Here is a 17,107-nt window from a genome sequence, read left to right as displayed (position 1 = left end):
AGCAGTGGAGTCAGGTAGGAGGACTGAACCCGCCAAAATAAAAGATATAAGAGTAATAATAAATAAGTTGTAGGAATTTATTAGTTTATAGAATGTCACATAATGTGATATTTCTACTTTGATTTGCCTTAATTTGGACCGATCCACATGTGGTTTTGGTTCAGAACCACTTTCACTGAAATACACTTAAAGGTTTAAAAGTAAAAGTACTCTCTTTGTTGGTGCAACACTCAGACAGGTCTTAGATGGTGCATAGCACTGAGGAGGAACTTGAAACCCTTTAGAGGCGCTGCAGAATAAATCCTGCAGTCCAGCTGAACATAAACTAAGTTTTCTGCCTCTTTGTTCCTACATACAGGTTAATATTCCTCAAAACTAGAAGCATGTGCCCCAGTATAAGGGATACCTGTGTGGTGAATCCTTAGTGATAGTGTGTAATATTTAGAGATGTTTAGCTATATACTGCCATGCTAAGCTAGCAGACCTGTTGCTAACAAGCTTGTTAACAGAAGTGCTATGAGACATGTCAAAGGGTTTGTTTTGTTTGTTACTCAGTTAAAGATGTGTGAGTGGTTCATGTAGATTTTCTTTTGCTTGGAGAAACTGTTTCCTGTATATTTGTGTGAATATGTGACTTCAGAAAGAGACATAAACACAGTGATTTGTTATGATGTAACCGGAGTGATGCTGAAAGGTTGAAAGTTCCTCACTGTCAGAATATATTGTAGTTTTATGTGTAATTTGGTCAGAGCCGGAACATGTGACAAAAACCAAGTGAGAGATAATTGATTTTGTGTTGTTCAACACATATGGACATTCATGTTGTTTATTTCATGGTGCTGTTGTTTTAAATACATTAACATGCTGTAGATACATGTATGTTTATGAAGATATCGCAAAATATCCTCCACACTTGAAAGATCTGCAACTCACCTGATGCAACACTAAGTATTTCTGTTTAATACCTCAGGAAGTGAATTGTTTAATATGTCTTTGTGTTCAGGAGAGAATAAATCCTGCAGTGGAGCTGAACTCAAGCTGAGTTTTCTGCCTCTTTGTTCCGACATACAGAGCTGCAGGGTTCTGAACACACCTCTCCCTGGTACCAGCAGACCAGGAGGGCAACATGAAGGAACAAACCCACTAAAGGAAGAAGAGGAACAAACCATTTGTTTCACATCCACTGAACCATCTCATTTATCAGTATATTAACTTTCACATTTATTTATGTATTTACATGTTTATTTGTATTTATTCATGTATTATTTAGCAAAATGCAAAGCAAAGAAAATATAGAAATAAATACATGAATAAGATTTAAAATCAATAAAATAATACAATGAAAAATCACAAGACGGAAATTTTAAAAAGTTAAACATATTCAGAAGCAAATTTAAAGAGAAATATAACTAGTATATTAGTTGGGGCGGCTGTAGCTCAGTGGGTAGAGCTGCTGGACTAGGGAAGATCACTGGTTCGAATCCCGGCTCCCCTAGGGTGGAACTGAGCTACATGCCGAAGTATCCTTGAGCAAGATACTGAACCCCCAAATTGCTCCTGATGCGCAGTTGGCACCTGTGTGGCAGCCACTGCCATCAGTAAGGGTCCTGCAATGAGCTGGCGACTCGTTCAGGGTGTGCCCTGGCCTTCGCCCACAGTCACTGGATTTGGCCCCAGTAACCTCCCCTGAAAAAAGGGGAGATAAAACATCTCCGCAACCCTCACGGAAAAAAGCAGAAAAGAAAACGGAACGGAACTAGTATATTAGTCACATTTTTAAAATTAATTAACACCTCCATGTATTCTTATATTTTTATTTATCTACTGAACCATTTATTAGTTTATTTGTTTCCATTATTTGGGACATAAATGGTGACATCACTGTTGTGTAATACAGAATACAGACAGTTCTTCACATTGGAGAGATGCTTATATGTGTCAGTTTTGTTCAAGAGTAAATGGAGCAGGTAGATCCTGCGGGGCTGATGCAGGTGGACGTGGGAGTCAGGGGACGGGGACAGGTGGAAAAGTCTGAGGACATCTGGTGGACGGATGGAGAACGACAACGACTGAGCCTGAAGAGGCAGAATGTGACAGGAACACATGAAACTAACACAGCAGCAGTTTTCCTTTTGTTCAACACAGTTTGACTAAATGTTCACACACACCTGAGTTATGATGTTCTTCAACAAGGACTCACATCTTTCACTTCACTGACAATAATGTCAAAATACTCCATTACAAGTAAAAGACTGGCAGTTCAAATCTCTTTTAAAGAGGCTACAAGAACCTTTATATCCTGCTGGTCCTGGTGGGCCCTGTCAAATAAAACATACATTTATATTTATGATTTATTCAACCTGGATGAGTCAGAATGTGACCTGGTGACAAACATCAACACTGAATATCATCAATATACACAAACACAATCTGATGCTCTCACTTGTTTATGTGGCTCATATAGAGGCATCAGTATCACATTTAAACAGCTTCAGAACCACTTAAACCTCCTCGAGTTCATTTAAGTCAAAGTCATTAAGTACTTTCACTGAAACACACTGAAAGGATCAAAAGTAAAAGTACTCGTTTCACAGAAAACTGTTCCTGCTGACTGATATCTGTTTCTGTGTGATATTATTATTATTATTGTTATTATTATTATTATTACCATCATCATCAGAGCTGCTGCAGGTGAACGGTGCTGTAAGAACCCAAAAGTCAAATAGTCAAATAAAAGTCTTAAAGTATCTGATATTAAATGTACTGAGGTATCAAAGTATCAGTAAAGTAACTTTCGTTTCGTTTCGTTTTCTTCCGCTTTCTCCATGAGGGTCGCGAGTGATGTTACTGCTTTATACCACCTTTTTTAAAGGGGTCGCGGGGTTACTGGGGCCAAATCCAGTGACCCTTACTGATGGCAGTTTCACAAGGTGCCATCTGCACATCAGGAGCAATTTTGGGGTTCAGAGTCTTGCTCAAGGATACTTCGGCATGTAGCTCAATCCCGGGGAGCCAGGGATTCGAACCAGCGACCTTCCCGTCACTATTCAGTCATTATTCAATGGTATATTAAAATCCATGTGAAAAAAATTGCTTCTCACTGTTCTCAGGTCAAATATTTATATGCGATTAAAATGCGATTAATTTCAATTAATTAATTACAAAGCCTCTGATTAATTCGATTAATTTTTTTAATCGAGTCCCGGCCCTATTAAAAATGTGATACTTGTAATCTGTAAAGTAACTAGTAACTAAAGTGAACAGCAAAGCAAATACATGCAGTGGAGTAAGAAGTACAATATCTGCCTCCTAAATGTAGTGGAGTGGAAGTACTTAGTTACATTACATCACTCCGTCTGAACTACTTTATATACAGTTAGTTTAGTTAGTCCAGTGGTTCCCAACCTCCGGGTCGGGCCCTCTGAAGGGGCACCAGTTCTGATGCTCACATTTATTTTCACTTTGCATTTCATCTTTCTGAAATCTTTAATTTTTTGTCCAATTTTGGAACATTTAGATGTAAATTGTTAGTTTGGGAGAGAAAATGAAGCTGCAGAAGACAAAGAACGCGACACTGACACATCAGAGGACAACAGACAACACTTAGAATCATGTTAGGATTTATACATTTTCATTATGCCCCACTGACCACTTATTATGTCCCCCTATGACCCCGGCCTACTAAATATTGCCCATGACTGCCCGTGACTCCCCTTAACAAACACACTACTCATGAAACTACACGCACATCATTCATAGCTCATTAAATTATGACATCTGCCACACTGTGACACATATAGATTGTCTTTTCCCATCTTTTCCTGTTATCTCACATTATTAAGAGTTGCACATATCCTGCTGACTAATGAGATGGTCAGAAGCAAACAGAACACTTTAACTAAAACTTTCGCACATGAAGAGGCCTCCAAGGCCAGCGATATCACCTCCCAAATCCCTTGTGCTTATGCGACAGTGAAGGCACCATAAACACAGGCAGATAGTGGGGAACAGGCAGTTGAGGCCAGGAACAATTTGTTTTCTTCAACAGGGTGACGTCTCCAGGAATCATGGTTTGTGTGCTGAGACACTGGAATGAGTTTGTGCACCACCGATGGGAGGGCTAAAGTCTAAACCACGGTTTCTCCCCACCTTTTTTACTTGACTGTCCAATAATAGTATTCATCCTATCTATATGGTTGACCAATGACAATTCAACACATACATTGTGAAAGCAATATATAATGTATTACATGCTGAAATTCTGCATCTTTTTCTGGGCGACTGGTTGCAGTTAACAGCGTTGCTGCTTAGGGCTCTGCTGCCTGTGATTTTTCAAACAGAGAAAGTCCTTGATCAAGCTTTTTGCTTAATGATACAATTCTTCTTATTAGATAGTTAACAGTACGTCGTAGTCTGTCTTCTCTATTGGTCTGTCTACTTTCACCTCTCAAACAAACGAACACGCCTGACAGAACTATATTATTACTATATTATTCTGCTGCTGCCTGTTACAGTAGATGGTGTCATATTACTCTGACATGTACTATACTAACTATAACTATAGAAGTCTAACTAATCACAGCACTGTGTCACTTCACTTGAGACAGTACTGCAGTATTAGTTCAAGTACATCTCTGCTGGTGGGTACTGTGTGTATTTGTACTGCTTGCCTTGTAAGTTGGAGTTGAATTGCTCTTCTATAGTTTCTATTTTGATTTGTCTTCTTATTGGACACTTTTGACAGACAGAGACAAATGATGTGGTCCTGCTGATAGTTTCATCACATCAGAAAACACTTCTATGTGTCGTTTTAAAGCTCACTTACAAACCACACATTGTCTCTTTTCATTGGGACCACTTTTTGGACCCGACCTCTGCCTGAATACCACCTGTTTCACATCCCAGGAGGGTTTTTACAGGCAGAAGCACAGCTGTGGTGGCTTCACCAGTGTCTCCCATTGTGGCTGACCTCTACATGGAGGAAGTAGAGAGCAGAGCCCTGAGCTCCTTCCAGGGAACAGAACCAGAACCACTGCTTCACATATGAGGAGCACAGCTGGATTTCAACTCTTCTGAAGCCTCCGCTGGCTTCGTCTTTACAAACTGACCCTCTGAACTTTATCTGACGTTCTGCTGGAGATCCCAAAGTTTACAACAATACCAAATGTGTCAGGCTGGATTTTGGGGAAATGTGTGTAAAATGATGCAGCAGACATGTTGAAATGTTCCATTTGATGGAGTCTTGGCTTTGAATCTTTCCCTCAGTGAAACATCCTGTAGCTTTAATGAAGAGACTGAACAACAGGAGACACAATAAAGATGTGACACTGTGTGTGGAAAAGGTTTGATGTGTCATAGAAATGAAATGATTCAGTGAAATGACAGAAATGTAAGGGGACGTTTAAGGCTTCAAATCACAGTGGAGGAGTTTTGTGGATTTGTCCTTTTGTCTTTTCATCACAGCTGTTCAACAACAGATAACAGTCTGTGCTACTAAATTCACCACCAACCTGAATGTGTTGCTGATGATCAAACAAACGAACACGCCTGACAATCATCACATTTATTGATTATTGATTTCTCCATCTTTCAGTGGGAGCCCACAGGACAATAACATGTCAGCACACATCAGCATGAGGAGAAATGAAACATTATTCAGATCGTCTTAAAGGTTTTAAATGTCCAATAAAAAAGAAAATAGTAGATAAACATGTTAAAATAAGCAGGAAGCTGATGAGCCAGTGTAAAAACTCAACTATGTAAACTGGGTACAATGAAACACATTCAAACATTTATGTTCAAAAGACAAAAATAAAGACTTTGATGATCAGGTTGCATTGGAGCAGATTGTTCTATTAGTTCAGCACTTCAACATTTATCACAACATGATGTCAATGTTTTGATTTGTTCTCTTCACCATCAGATTTCTTTCTACATGTGTGTTGACATCATCACAGCAGAACTGCTCTCTTCATGTTTCTCACAGCGTCACACATTACAGTGACTGAGCTTCACTGTGAGAGCAGACGACAGCTGAAGGCTGCTGTTTACTTTAAATACCATTAATTAAGATGGTGAACGTGGTCGACTTTACACCTGCTGAACATCATGACTGGGCTGCAGCAGCTCTTCATCAATCTGCTGCTACGTTTACACCTGAAGCTCTTCATCGACCTGCTGCTACGTTTACACCTGAAGCTCTTCATCAACCTGCTGCTACGTTTACACCTGAAGCTCTTCATCGACCTGCTGCTACGTTTACACCTGAAGCTGTAAATCGACCTGCTGCTACGTTTACACCTGAAGCTCTTCATCAATCTGCTGCTACGTTTACACCTGAAGCTCTTCATCGACCTGCTGCTACGTTTACACCTGAAGCTCTTCATCAACCTGCTGCTACGTTTATACCTGAAGCTCTTCATCAACCTGCTGCTACGTTTACACCTGAAGCTCTTCATCAATCTGCTGCTACGTTTACACCTGAAGCTCTTCATCAACCTGCTGCTACGTTTACACCTGAAGCTCTTCATCGACCTGCTGCTACGTTTACACCTGAAGCTCTTCATCTGCTGCTACGTTTACACCTGAAGCTCTTCATCAACCTGCTGCTACGTTTACACCTGAAGCTCTTCATCAACCTGCTGCTACGTTTACACCTGAAGCTCTTCATCTGCTGCTACGTTTACACCTGAAGCTCTTCATCGACCTGCTGCTACGTTTACACCTGAAGCTCTTCATCGACCTGCTGCTACGTTTACACCTGAAGCTCTTCATCGACCTGCTGCTACGTTTACACCTGAAGCTCTTCATCGACCTGCTGCTACGTTTACACCTGAAGCTCTTCATCAACCTGCTGCTACGTTTACACCTGAAGCTCTTCATCGACCTGCTGCTACGTTTACACCTGAAGCTCTTCAACCTGCTGCTACGTTTACACCTGAAGCTCTTCATCAGTCTGCTGCTACGTTTACACCTGAAGCTCTTCATCAGTCTGCTGCTACGTTTACACCTGAAGCTCTTCATCAGTCTGCTGCTACGTTTACACCTGAAGCTCTTCATCAACCTGCTGCTACGTTTACACCTGAAGCTCTTCATCAACCTGCTGCTACGTTTACACCTGAAGCTCTTCATGAGATTATATTTTAACTACTAGCTGATTTCAAACTACTGATCAGGTTGCACCATTAAACTGAAGAAATGTCTCAGCTAGTAAAGACTTCAGTGATGTACAAATCAGATCTCTGTCCATGTGATCATTCATGGAGTTCACCTGATGCCATTTTCTTGCCTGGCACTGATCCTGGTGTGTTCTAATCTCTCTTGGAGTGGCATGTGGTCTGTGTTGGTGTTCGTTGGGATCAGAACCGGTCTCATCTTGGTCTTTATCAGACACTGACAGTCTTATTTGGTGGTGAAGTCAGTGTAGTCAGTGTAGTCATTCTAATTATTTGGTATTAGTTTTGTTGCAGTTGGTATTGTTATTTGTTTGATTGTTTGACCACAAATCAATTGGTGGGCTATAGTACAGCCATTAACTCTGCTTGTTCTCTCATGGCTGTCAGGTGCTCAACTCGTTGCTGCCAGCCTGGTTTACACTCAGATTTCTCTCCCTCAATAAGCAGGTCAATGTACTCTGGAGTGGAGAGAGGATTTGGCTTCAGTGCGATCTCTTTGAGTCTGTTTAAACGCTTAGCAGACCTCTTCATCAGTTTCCCCACATTAGCCTGCAAACGATCAAATACAGAGTTCAGTTTGTCACACAAAACCTGAACAGATGCCTTAGCACCTTTGGCTTCTAGGTACTTTTCTTTCAGATCTTCTGCTGTTTTTTTTTCTTTAACTTCCTGATACTCCCATTTGTACTTCTGATTAAAATGTACAATCCAAGGACATTTGCCGGGACACTGAGTACAGTTTCCATCTGATCCCATTGCAGAACAGCGTGCTTTCTCTTTATCATCGGCTATTCCACAGGTAAACTGACACTGCTGACAGTTGAGGTATTTTCCAGTACGAGAAATATCTGTTTTAACAGGCTTCGTGACAGTGACATCAATCACAAATTTTTCATTCCTGCTGATCTCTGCCTCATGATCTTTCAGTTTCAAATTTGTCTGTTTTATCTCCTCAAGCTGGGCTAACCCAAGTTTAACCTGCTTCCGCAAATTTTCAACGGAATTCTCAAGCTGCTTTCTCTCTCTGAGGACCTCCTTTGTCAGTGTCAAGCTTTTGGTTTCTATCACATTCAAAGCATCAAAGAACATCTCCATGCTATTGGCCCCCATGTCCCAAAACATCTGATCAAAGCCTCCATATTTACTTCTGCCACCTGCTGCAGATGATTTATTGTCTGCAAACAACGCTGAATTATTGAATTTGAAGTGAAGTGGCAGCCCGTCTTCTGATTTAGGACATGGGACACCTGAAGCTTTGATCGCCTCTATAACTGGTGGAAGCTGGCCGTCTGCAAATGTCACCAGAACTCTGATGTTTTCTGCCACATCTTTGCCAAAGATTGAGAGCACAGAGTCAAACACATATTTCTGTGTTGGTGTGAGTCGAGCTAAAGAAGCCTGAGCTACGAAACACACAGCATCAATTTCACTGACACCACGTTTATCAGTGAATAGATTACGCAGCTGTTCTGTGATCTCCTTGTCTCTCTTTATGCCTCTTGTATCTCCAAATCCTGGAGTGTCAACGAAGGTCAGTGAGTGGTCTATTTCAAACCCCTCCTGGTGGTTGATTTTGTACACAGTGACTTCAGAAGTCTGGCTTTCAGCTTGTGATTTTGATGGATCCTCATGTACTAATTTAAACCGATATGAATCCTCCCATTCAACTCCCAGAATGTAATTGATTATCCCATTGATGAGAGTTGATTTTCCAGCTCCAGCTGCTCCGAGAACCATGATGGTGCGATTCTGTTTGAAAGACTCTTTCCCAAAATTAAAACGCCTGCACCCTGCAACACTCAGTCTTTCTTCTTCCAGAGGAACTTTATAAACAGGGAGACGACCTGACTGATGTTCCAGCAGACTGCTTTGGTTTTTAACAGCATCAGCAAGTCGTTCTTTTGGGCACACAGCAAAGATAGAAGAGGTGCTTTCTTTGCTTCTTCCAGCTTCACCACAATCGCATCTGACCCTGACGACATATTCTGTCTCTGGCTGAAGCTGTGAAACGGTCGTCTTTTCAGTCCTTGACATCTTTTGGTTCCAGTGGAGATCTTCCTCTTTCCCCCTGCTGTCTGTTTTGGCGTACTCCACATTGTAGCTCGGGTTCTGGACATCTTGTCTGAGTTCAGCAGGTTTGTCCCAGCTGACTGATATCTCCCTTGAGTTTGGTTCAACTTGAGGTTTTCCAGGAGGGCTGCAAGGTAAAGTTGTAATGGAACCACTGACTTCATTGGCTGGTCCAACACCTACCGAGGTCACTGCTCTGCATCTGAACTTGTACTCTGTGTTTGGACTCAGATCGCTCACTGTGACTTCTTCAGCTCCTGATGCTGTCTTTTCTTTCCATCCATCCTGTCCACTGACACAGTACTCAACAGAGTAGGAGATGATGTTCTCTGCTCCAAACTTTGATGGAGAAATCTTCAGCGTCACACTGTTGTGGTTTATGTCTCTGACTGTTAATGTTTCAGGTTTTGAAGGAGGCTCAAAGTTCTCAGTGACAGAGAAGCCGTCTTTATAAAGGTAGATGCTTGAACCTTTCTGTGTCTCATCTGTTAAACCAGCTGCCAAGAACTTGATGTTCTTGTTCTCCTTGTTGGCCTCTGCAAAGTCACTGAAGAGTTTTGCTTTACTCCTCATTTTATCGGCTACTTCTCTTGAGGCGTACCATTGTTCCTTCTCTACATCATGAGTACAAGACCATCGAGCTTTGTCTGGTTTGGTTGTTTCTTCTAAGTACTCTGATAAAGTTGAGAGGTACGGTTCATCACTTCCCAGTGAGGTGAAGACAAAACACACAGTATGATCTGCACTGAGACTTTCCTTGTACAGGTCTGTTTGAGATGAGACAATCTTAGTATTCTTCATCATGTTGGTGAAAGACTTTAAGGTGTGAATTTCTCTCTCTTTACAGTCCATCCACTTGTTCAGGTCTTTGCTGTTGAAAGGAGAAGAATGTATCTTCTTCAGGATCTCTGCGAGCACAGCCTCTTCTTCTCCTCCTCCTCGGATTGAAGGAAGTTTCTTTGCCAAACTTTGTTGGAATTCCAGCTTGAACTCAGAGCACATCTCTTTAAAGGTTTTAATCTTTGTGCCAATCTGTGGGAACTGCTGTACAGTGGTGGTTTTCAGTGCATCATTGCACCTCATCTCCAGCTCACTGAAGTACTCCAGGACACTCTGTGACTTTTTAACTAAAGTTAAACTTATCTGACGGACGAGTTTCGCAGCAGAAGAATCTAAACATGTCAGTGGCAACATCCAGACCTTCATTGGTACGGCGTTTTCTCCGTTGGCTCCCAGCAATGTTGACAAACTTTGATAGACTTGTATTGCATCCTGAAAGGATGTCAGAGTTTTCTGAAGTGAAAAGTCTCCAAAGAATCTGCAGGAGAATTTCTCAACCTTTTCTCTGTCTTTGTCTTCCATTTTCAGTGAACCTTCACCTTCTATAGCAAGACGGGGAATTTTCTTGATCATCACCTTCAAGTTACCCTCAATGTCTTGATGATCTTCCTTTTCTGACACCTCACGGTCAAAGACAAAGAAGGCTTGTGCTCCATAAAGAACACCTGTGACTACATGTGTAGCTAACCCTTTATCAAAGACATATGGATGCTTCACATTACCTCTTCCAAGATGATCCATCGACATTTCCTGGACCTTTGTGGTAGCTTTGTAAGTCAGTGTTACTCTGGCCTGATTTTTGGAAGTCTTACTATCGTTCAGGTATTTTGCCGATCCATCAACCTCAACCAGTCCCCCGAAGAAACTCGCCTTTAAAGAGGCTTCAACATTAAGTGCTGAAGATTTGTCCTCAATGGATTCAGATGCAACTATCTCAAAGTCATTATAGTTCTTTGGTCTTTCTCCAATATGTTCTGCCAGGTCACTGCGGTCCCACAATGTCAGTCCTGAAAAAGAAGAGGCAAAAATCAAGGGACAGGTTCACCTGCTGGGGCGGGGGATTCATATAATAGTGCACAACTAATGCAATTAGTAGGATAAAGTCAGTCACATCGCGAATTCCTTCCACATGAAGCACATTTCAGTCACATTAATATTATGAGTAAAAGCCCATAGTTTCACATAAGTTATTTTTTGGTTTGGTTAAATAGTGAAATATATTACAAATCGAGGTGAATTGGTTTAGTCTTAACTCTTGGTTGACAGTGTTGGGATGGGTCACCTGTTGATTCCCAAGTGTCAAATAAAGAAATGGATAAGAAAAGGGACAAAGCTGTCAGGTGCCCAGTTCAGGAAAAAGAGAAAAGAAGAAGAGGAGAAACGAGCATAAGGTAAAGGTATGGAGCCATATCAAATACTCTTCATGAGTGTGATCATGCATGTAATGAATGAAATGACGTTAATTTGTATAGGCTAACTCGTATGTTTCTAGCCACTTGCTATACTGCTGGCTATAATAATAGATGACGACAGCATCCGTTTTCAGCCCAGCTGACTAGCAAACATTATATCAAATTTATTTCACCCTAATAATGTGCATGTAACACAACATGACCAGCTCACATACTGTTTCGTAAACGTCGTGTTAGGTCCTGTTCTGCTCAGTAAAATGAATTATCAGTTATGTAAGCTAATTCAGAAGACGTATATTGCACTGATATTTTGTGATATAGCTTTCTGAGTCATTTGGAGTGTGTCATGTATATAATTAGCCATTAACCAAAGAGGTTGTGTTATTCATTTGTTTCCTATTCTAAAAGCTGGATAAACTATGCTTAACAACATTTACGTTTATTTAATTGTGCTATTAACCTCTTAATGAACGCCTCCATTTTAAGGTTCTTTTTCCAAAATGACATACTGAAATTAAAAGCATGTTAGCTCCCACATAGTTTGAGACTCAGGGATGGTGCCATTGGAAAGGTAACACCCTCAAGTTTTTTGTAGAAGTGTAAGTGTGATTCTATGACATACTGACACAGAGTTACAGAGGTTGGAACACAGGTCTTGGTTTCCGTCTAAACACAAGGGTGTTCCTATGTTGGAACGGTGTTCCTTAAGGGGTTAATGCATTGATCATTTATGTTGTATTTTAAGGCAAATGCAGGGGCACTTTTTTAAATGTTTTTGTGCTCCGCACAGCCCACTATTGTTATTGCTCGCGCCTCTTTTTATTATTTTTCATCCTCCCGTGATAATTTGGCAGTTTTCACGCCCCGCACCGTTGAGCGAATACAAACAAAAAATACATCAAAACGTGCGGCTCGGGCGGAAGAGTGCTGCTATTATTGTTCTCGTACGTCGCGAAAAACTGCGACAATTTTCCCATAAGGAATGAATGGGACGAGGTCAAAAAACTCGCAAATCTGCGATGTTTTTCAAACATCTCCTGCTCGGGCATACGTTCACGTGGAAACACCATTCCAGCTTTAAAATGTAGGCACAAGTCCTGAGTATTTTTGTTGTATTTGAACTTTTTTCCTACGATGTGTAGTTTTTGAACTGTGATCCTTGAACGATGGTGAGTGATTTTGGAGAAATTCTGGGTTTTCATTGATTGTGTATGGGGGAATGTTTGTGCAGCAGAGTGGAGAGGGCCAACTGACTCCCTCACAGTCCGTTGCTACGGCCCCTGCCAACTGTCACCTAGCAACCGAAATCAGCTGGGCAAAGAGAGAGAGTGACAGACATACAGACAGGAGACATACATCAGACAGACAGACAGACAGACAGGAGACACACATGAGACAGACAGACAGACAGACAGACAGGAGACACACATGAGACAGACAGACAGGAGACATGCATCAGACAGACAGAGAGACAGACAGGAGACACACATGAGACAGACAGACAGATAGAGAGACATGTACACACACACACACACACACAGCCATGCTGATGCGTCCACTCACATGCACACAAACGCACACACACACTATATTTCCCAACATTTAAACTACATTTGATGATTATTTTTTCACTCATTCAATGTGAGGCTCGATCGGACTCGGGTTGCTATTATTCAGATTTACGAAACATTGATTTTTCGCGACGTAAGTCGTGAAAAACTGCGATAAATTTCCCATAAGGATTGAATGGGGCGAGGTCAAAAAAGTCGCAAATCTGCGACGTTTTTCAAACATCTCCTGCTCTGGCAAATGTTCACGTAGAAACACCATTTCAGCTTTGAAATGTAGGCACAAGTCCCGAGTATTTAAGTTGTATTTGAACTTTTTTGCTATGATGTGTAGTTTTTGAACTGTGATCCTTGAATGACAGTGAGTGATTTTGGGAAAAATTCAGGGTTTTCAATGATTGTGTATGGCGGAATGTTCGTGCAGCAGAGTGGAGAGGGCTAACTGACAGAGTGAGAGAGACTCAAAAATTTGCTCAGAAATGTTCTCTTTCCGTGACGATCCTGGCCACATATTAGACTCAAAAACAGTGATATTTTCCAGAGTTGTAGCCACACTTGTCTTCTTTCTCCCAGTGTGTCTACTTTATCGGTAGGATTTACTGTTTTTGAATTATCGACCGCTAACCCACAAGAGTAGCTCTCAAATGCTCAATTTACTCCAATATAAATCGGGAAGAGGAATCTCAAAACTGCACCCTTTTTTAACTCGCTGCCATTTCCACATTTCTGAAACTAGGACCACAAAACTTGATGTGTGTGTTCCTTAAGGCCTTTCCCGCTTGATGGTGAGGAAACTTTGCTGATGCCATGTTTGCTTTTTCGTCACGGGGCAAAGCGCACAGCCCACTCTCGCGAATTCCCGGCGGGGAATTGTCTAGTAATGTTATCATCACTGGGTATGTGTGATGTTCCACCACTATAAACGTTGTGAATAATGTGTGTATACTAACGCCCTTGTGCTCTCTATTAGAAACACTGGAGCAGAATCGCCTCCTGAGGAGGAGCCATTGTTCACTGACCGGCTAAATGGCCTTCAGTTCTGACTGTGAGAATTCGAACACAACTGATTTCTGGGGTACCAGGTCAGGTACCATCTGACTTTGTATTCCCTAGAAACAACAGTGACGGAAGAAGTTGCCACCATCAGTACTTCAGGAAGTCATTGGTTAGTGGGAAAAAAATATATCAAGAAGTTGGTTGGTATTTATTTTGTATTTCTCGTTCAAATTGTAATAAAATTATTGCACTCTCTTGAGTGTGTTATTGTATTTGTGTGATGAAGGATTTGGGCAATTCAGAAATTTGATTCTCTACTTTATTTATATTTCGTTTTATTATAATAGTTCTTTTGATTATTGGTACTTATTATTTATGATTGTATATATATTTTTTTATTATAGCTGTTACTGTGTGTGTTCAAATGTCCAACAATTACTTTAATAAATAAGTTATTTTGAGTGTTTTTTCTGTCCATTTTTTGGGGGGTGCTGGAGGTGAGGTTTGCCCAGGGCGTCATGACCGCCACTGGGTAAAACCAACAAAGAAGAGGAGGAGGACTATTTAGTGTAGTTGGCTTGACTGGAACGTCCTCGGCAAAGACTGCTGGCCTCATCATCAAGATCAAACCCCTCAAAGAGCGCCAGGACTTGAAGCCAGTTTTTGTCATGGCCAAGCCATGTAATTACATCGCTGTGTGATCCACTGGAGACTTTTTTCCAAAAGCTCACATTGTAAAAGATAGGTCTTTAAAATGTTAATAAAAGCCTCACAACCTCACTAAATGACTTGTTTAACTGTCAGAATTTTTTTTTTGACTTTCTAGTTTGGGTTATTTCTTCTGCGGCACCAGAATATCCAGAGCGTTGGGTCAGGACACAGATGTTGTTGTTCTGTTGTTCAGATGTAATCTCTGACTGCCTTCAGCTCTGATCTCATGCTCACTGTCCCTCTGTCCTTTTGTTTGTTCTAACAAACCAGAAAAGTAAAATACCTGCTGGTGCAGCAAGAAACAGCCAGACAATGATTACAAAAATAACTAACATATAGCACTCAGTAGAGAGCATACCTCAATCAAGTCTCAACAGTCCCTTTATCTGCATCAAACTGTACTCACTCAGTAAATACTGCAAACAAACCAACGAACTGACATGAAATAATTGAAAGGTTTCATGACTCTGATATGAGCCTGATCCCTGCTGTAAAGTTGCCAAAAAAAGATTAGAGATGAAATCATTGAATATGACTTTAAATACCGAATATTTAGTTTTGAGGCATTAATGATGAAATCATCCTTACCAGGGATGAGTGAATCTTTGCGGCAGTCGTACAGCATCCCGAGGCTGAAAGGTCGGCCGAGCGCCGCCACCTCCATCGTCCTGCTGGCTTCAGAGTCCATCGCTCAGGCTGAACTGGACAAAACCAACAACAACTCGTTAGTTCACTTCTCTGACTCTCCTCCTGACTAACCTGTTATTTGTCTGTGTCATGTTAAAAAACACTTAGTTATTCACAGTAACACCTCAATTTGCAGTCATCTAGGTTCACAGTAATTCATTAGATAAAAACAAATTTTTGATTAACATTTGTTTACAACCTTTGGTCTACCTGTCCCTCTCCTACGCACCTGGTGCATGAAATAGAGATTTTATTGAGTTTATAATAATAATGTGTAACATTACAAAAAGAATGAACCTCCTAAGAATTATCAGCAGATTCAGCAGCTCCCATCTGACTTAAAAAGCTGTTTGGACACAACTTTACTGTTTTAGTTTACTCCCAGCACTCTCACTAGGGCTGGGTACCTCACGATTCGATTCGATTTCGATTCTTTAGGTCGCAATTCGATTCAATATCGATTCGATTCAATATTGACTTAAATGCTTCAATATTGATTCAGTAATAAGTAGTAATAAACAAATAATTCATTAGAGTACCTGTTGATAATTTTCTAATTAAAAAAAGTCATCTTAAATTATAACTCTTTCCTCTTAGTGGAGCAGATTAATGGCATATTTCAAGAGAATCGTTCAAATTGGTATACAAGCATGAAATTTGGCACAGATACTCTCTAAGGGTCACTTTTTGGGAAAGAGGCGTTGGCCACCCAAAAATTCAACATGGCGGCCATTTTTTCAAGATGGCCGCTATTTTTGTCAAATGCTCATTATGTCAATCGTTCAAACAGTGATGTAGGCATAACATTTTGTGAAAATACTCTCTTAAGAATGTTTTTGGGGAAAATGGTGCTTATCCCTCAAAAATTCAAAATTTCAAGATGGACGCCATTTCTATTGAATCCTTACATCAACTTTTCAAATGGTGATGCTATTATCAAATTTGGTACAAATATTCTTCAAGGAACATTCTCATGGAAAAAGGTGTGTGCCACTCAAAAATTCAAGATGGAAACCATTTTCAAGATGGCCACCATTTCTGTCAGAGCTCAATTTAGTGTGTTAAGGAAGGTTTTGTTTAATGGAGTGACTGGTGACTTCACTGCTGTGTAACTCAGCATGGGGTTCAGTGTCAGCTGATCTAGTTTTGCTAACACTGTAGTTCTTGACTAGTAGTAATAATATAGCTAAGTTTAGTGTCCCAAATGCTGTCTACCAGTCCCTCATCAATTAGCTAGTAAAAGATGTAGTTAGATAGCCACACCTGAATTGACAGGTTGTGCCAGCACGTGAGAGCCGAGCCAAGGGTAAGCGTGGCAATACATGACTTGTTCATGTATGCTTACCTGGAAGGTGTACAGATCACACAGGACTTAATGATACTGGATGAATGATCAGGCTAGGTGTAGGTGACCCGAACCTAGTTGTATCCCATACCTGAATGTGTACTATGTCTATGATTGAGGTGCCTGGCAAACCTGGGACATTTTCCCTGAGGCCTCTCTCATCTTCAGCAAACTAAGTCAATACCCTCCTGTTCTGGCTGATAGTGACCTGGAGATCCTTGAGAAGTTTGTGGTCCTACTGTATGATCGATCAAGCACAGCTGTTAGTGTAGATGAGGCTAGACTTGACATGTTGGCCCGAAA

The 17,107-nt window shown here is 40.9% G+C and overlaps 1 protein-coding gene and 1 long non-coding RNA gene across 2 annotated transcripts; both read right to left on the bottom strand.

The window, feature by feature from the left end:
- Positions 1-1,805: 1,805 nt before the first annotated feature.
- On the bottom strand, positions 1,806-2,932 carry LOC115577938 (uncharacterized). Its single transcript, XR_003983313.1, has 2 exons — positions 2,169-2,932; positions 1,806-2,075 (listed from the first exon to the last, which is right to left on the bottom strand). It is a non-coding gene; the product is annotated as an uncharacterized LOC115577938 (long non-coding RNA).
- A 4,078-nt stretch (positions 2,933-7,010) lies between these two features.
- LOC115577936 (uncharacterized) lies at positions 7,011-15,473 on the bottom strand. Its single transcript, XM_030410792.1, has 2 exons — positions 15,361-15,473; positions 7,011-11,092 (listed from the first exon to the last, which is right to left on the bottom strand). Exons 1-2 carry the CDS (start codon positions 15,458-15,460, stop codon positions 7,518-7,520), a joined length of 3,675 nt encoding a protein of 1,224 aa, XP_030266652.1. The 5' UTR covers positions 15,461-15,473; the 3' UTR covers positions 7,011-7,517.
- Between the last annotated feature and the right edge of the window lie 1,634 nt (positions 15,474-17,107).

Source organism: Sparus aurata, unplaced genomic scaffold, assembly GCF_900880675.1.
Source record: "Sparus aurata unplaced genomic scaffold, fSpaAur1.1, whole genome shotgun sequence".
NCBI classification, from domain to species: Eukaryota; Metazoa; Chordata; class Actinopteri; order Spariformes; family Sparidae; genus Sparus; species Sparus aurata.
The sequence above is the reverse complement of the archived record's forward strand: the minus strand, read 5'-3'. Positions and strand labels throughout refer to the sequence as shown.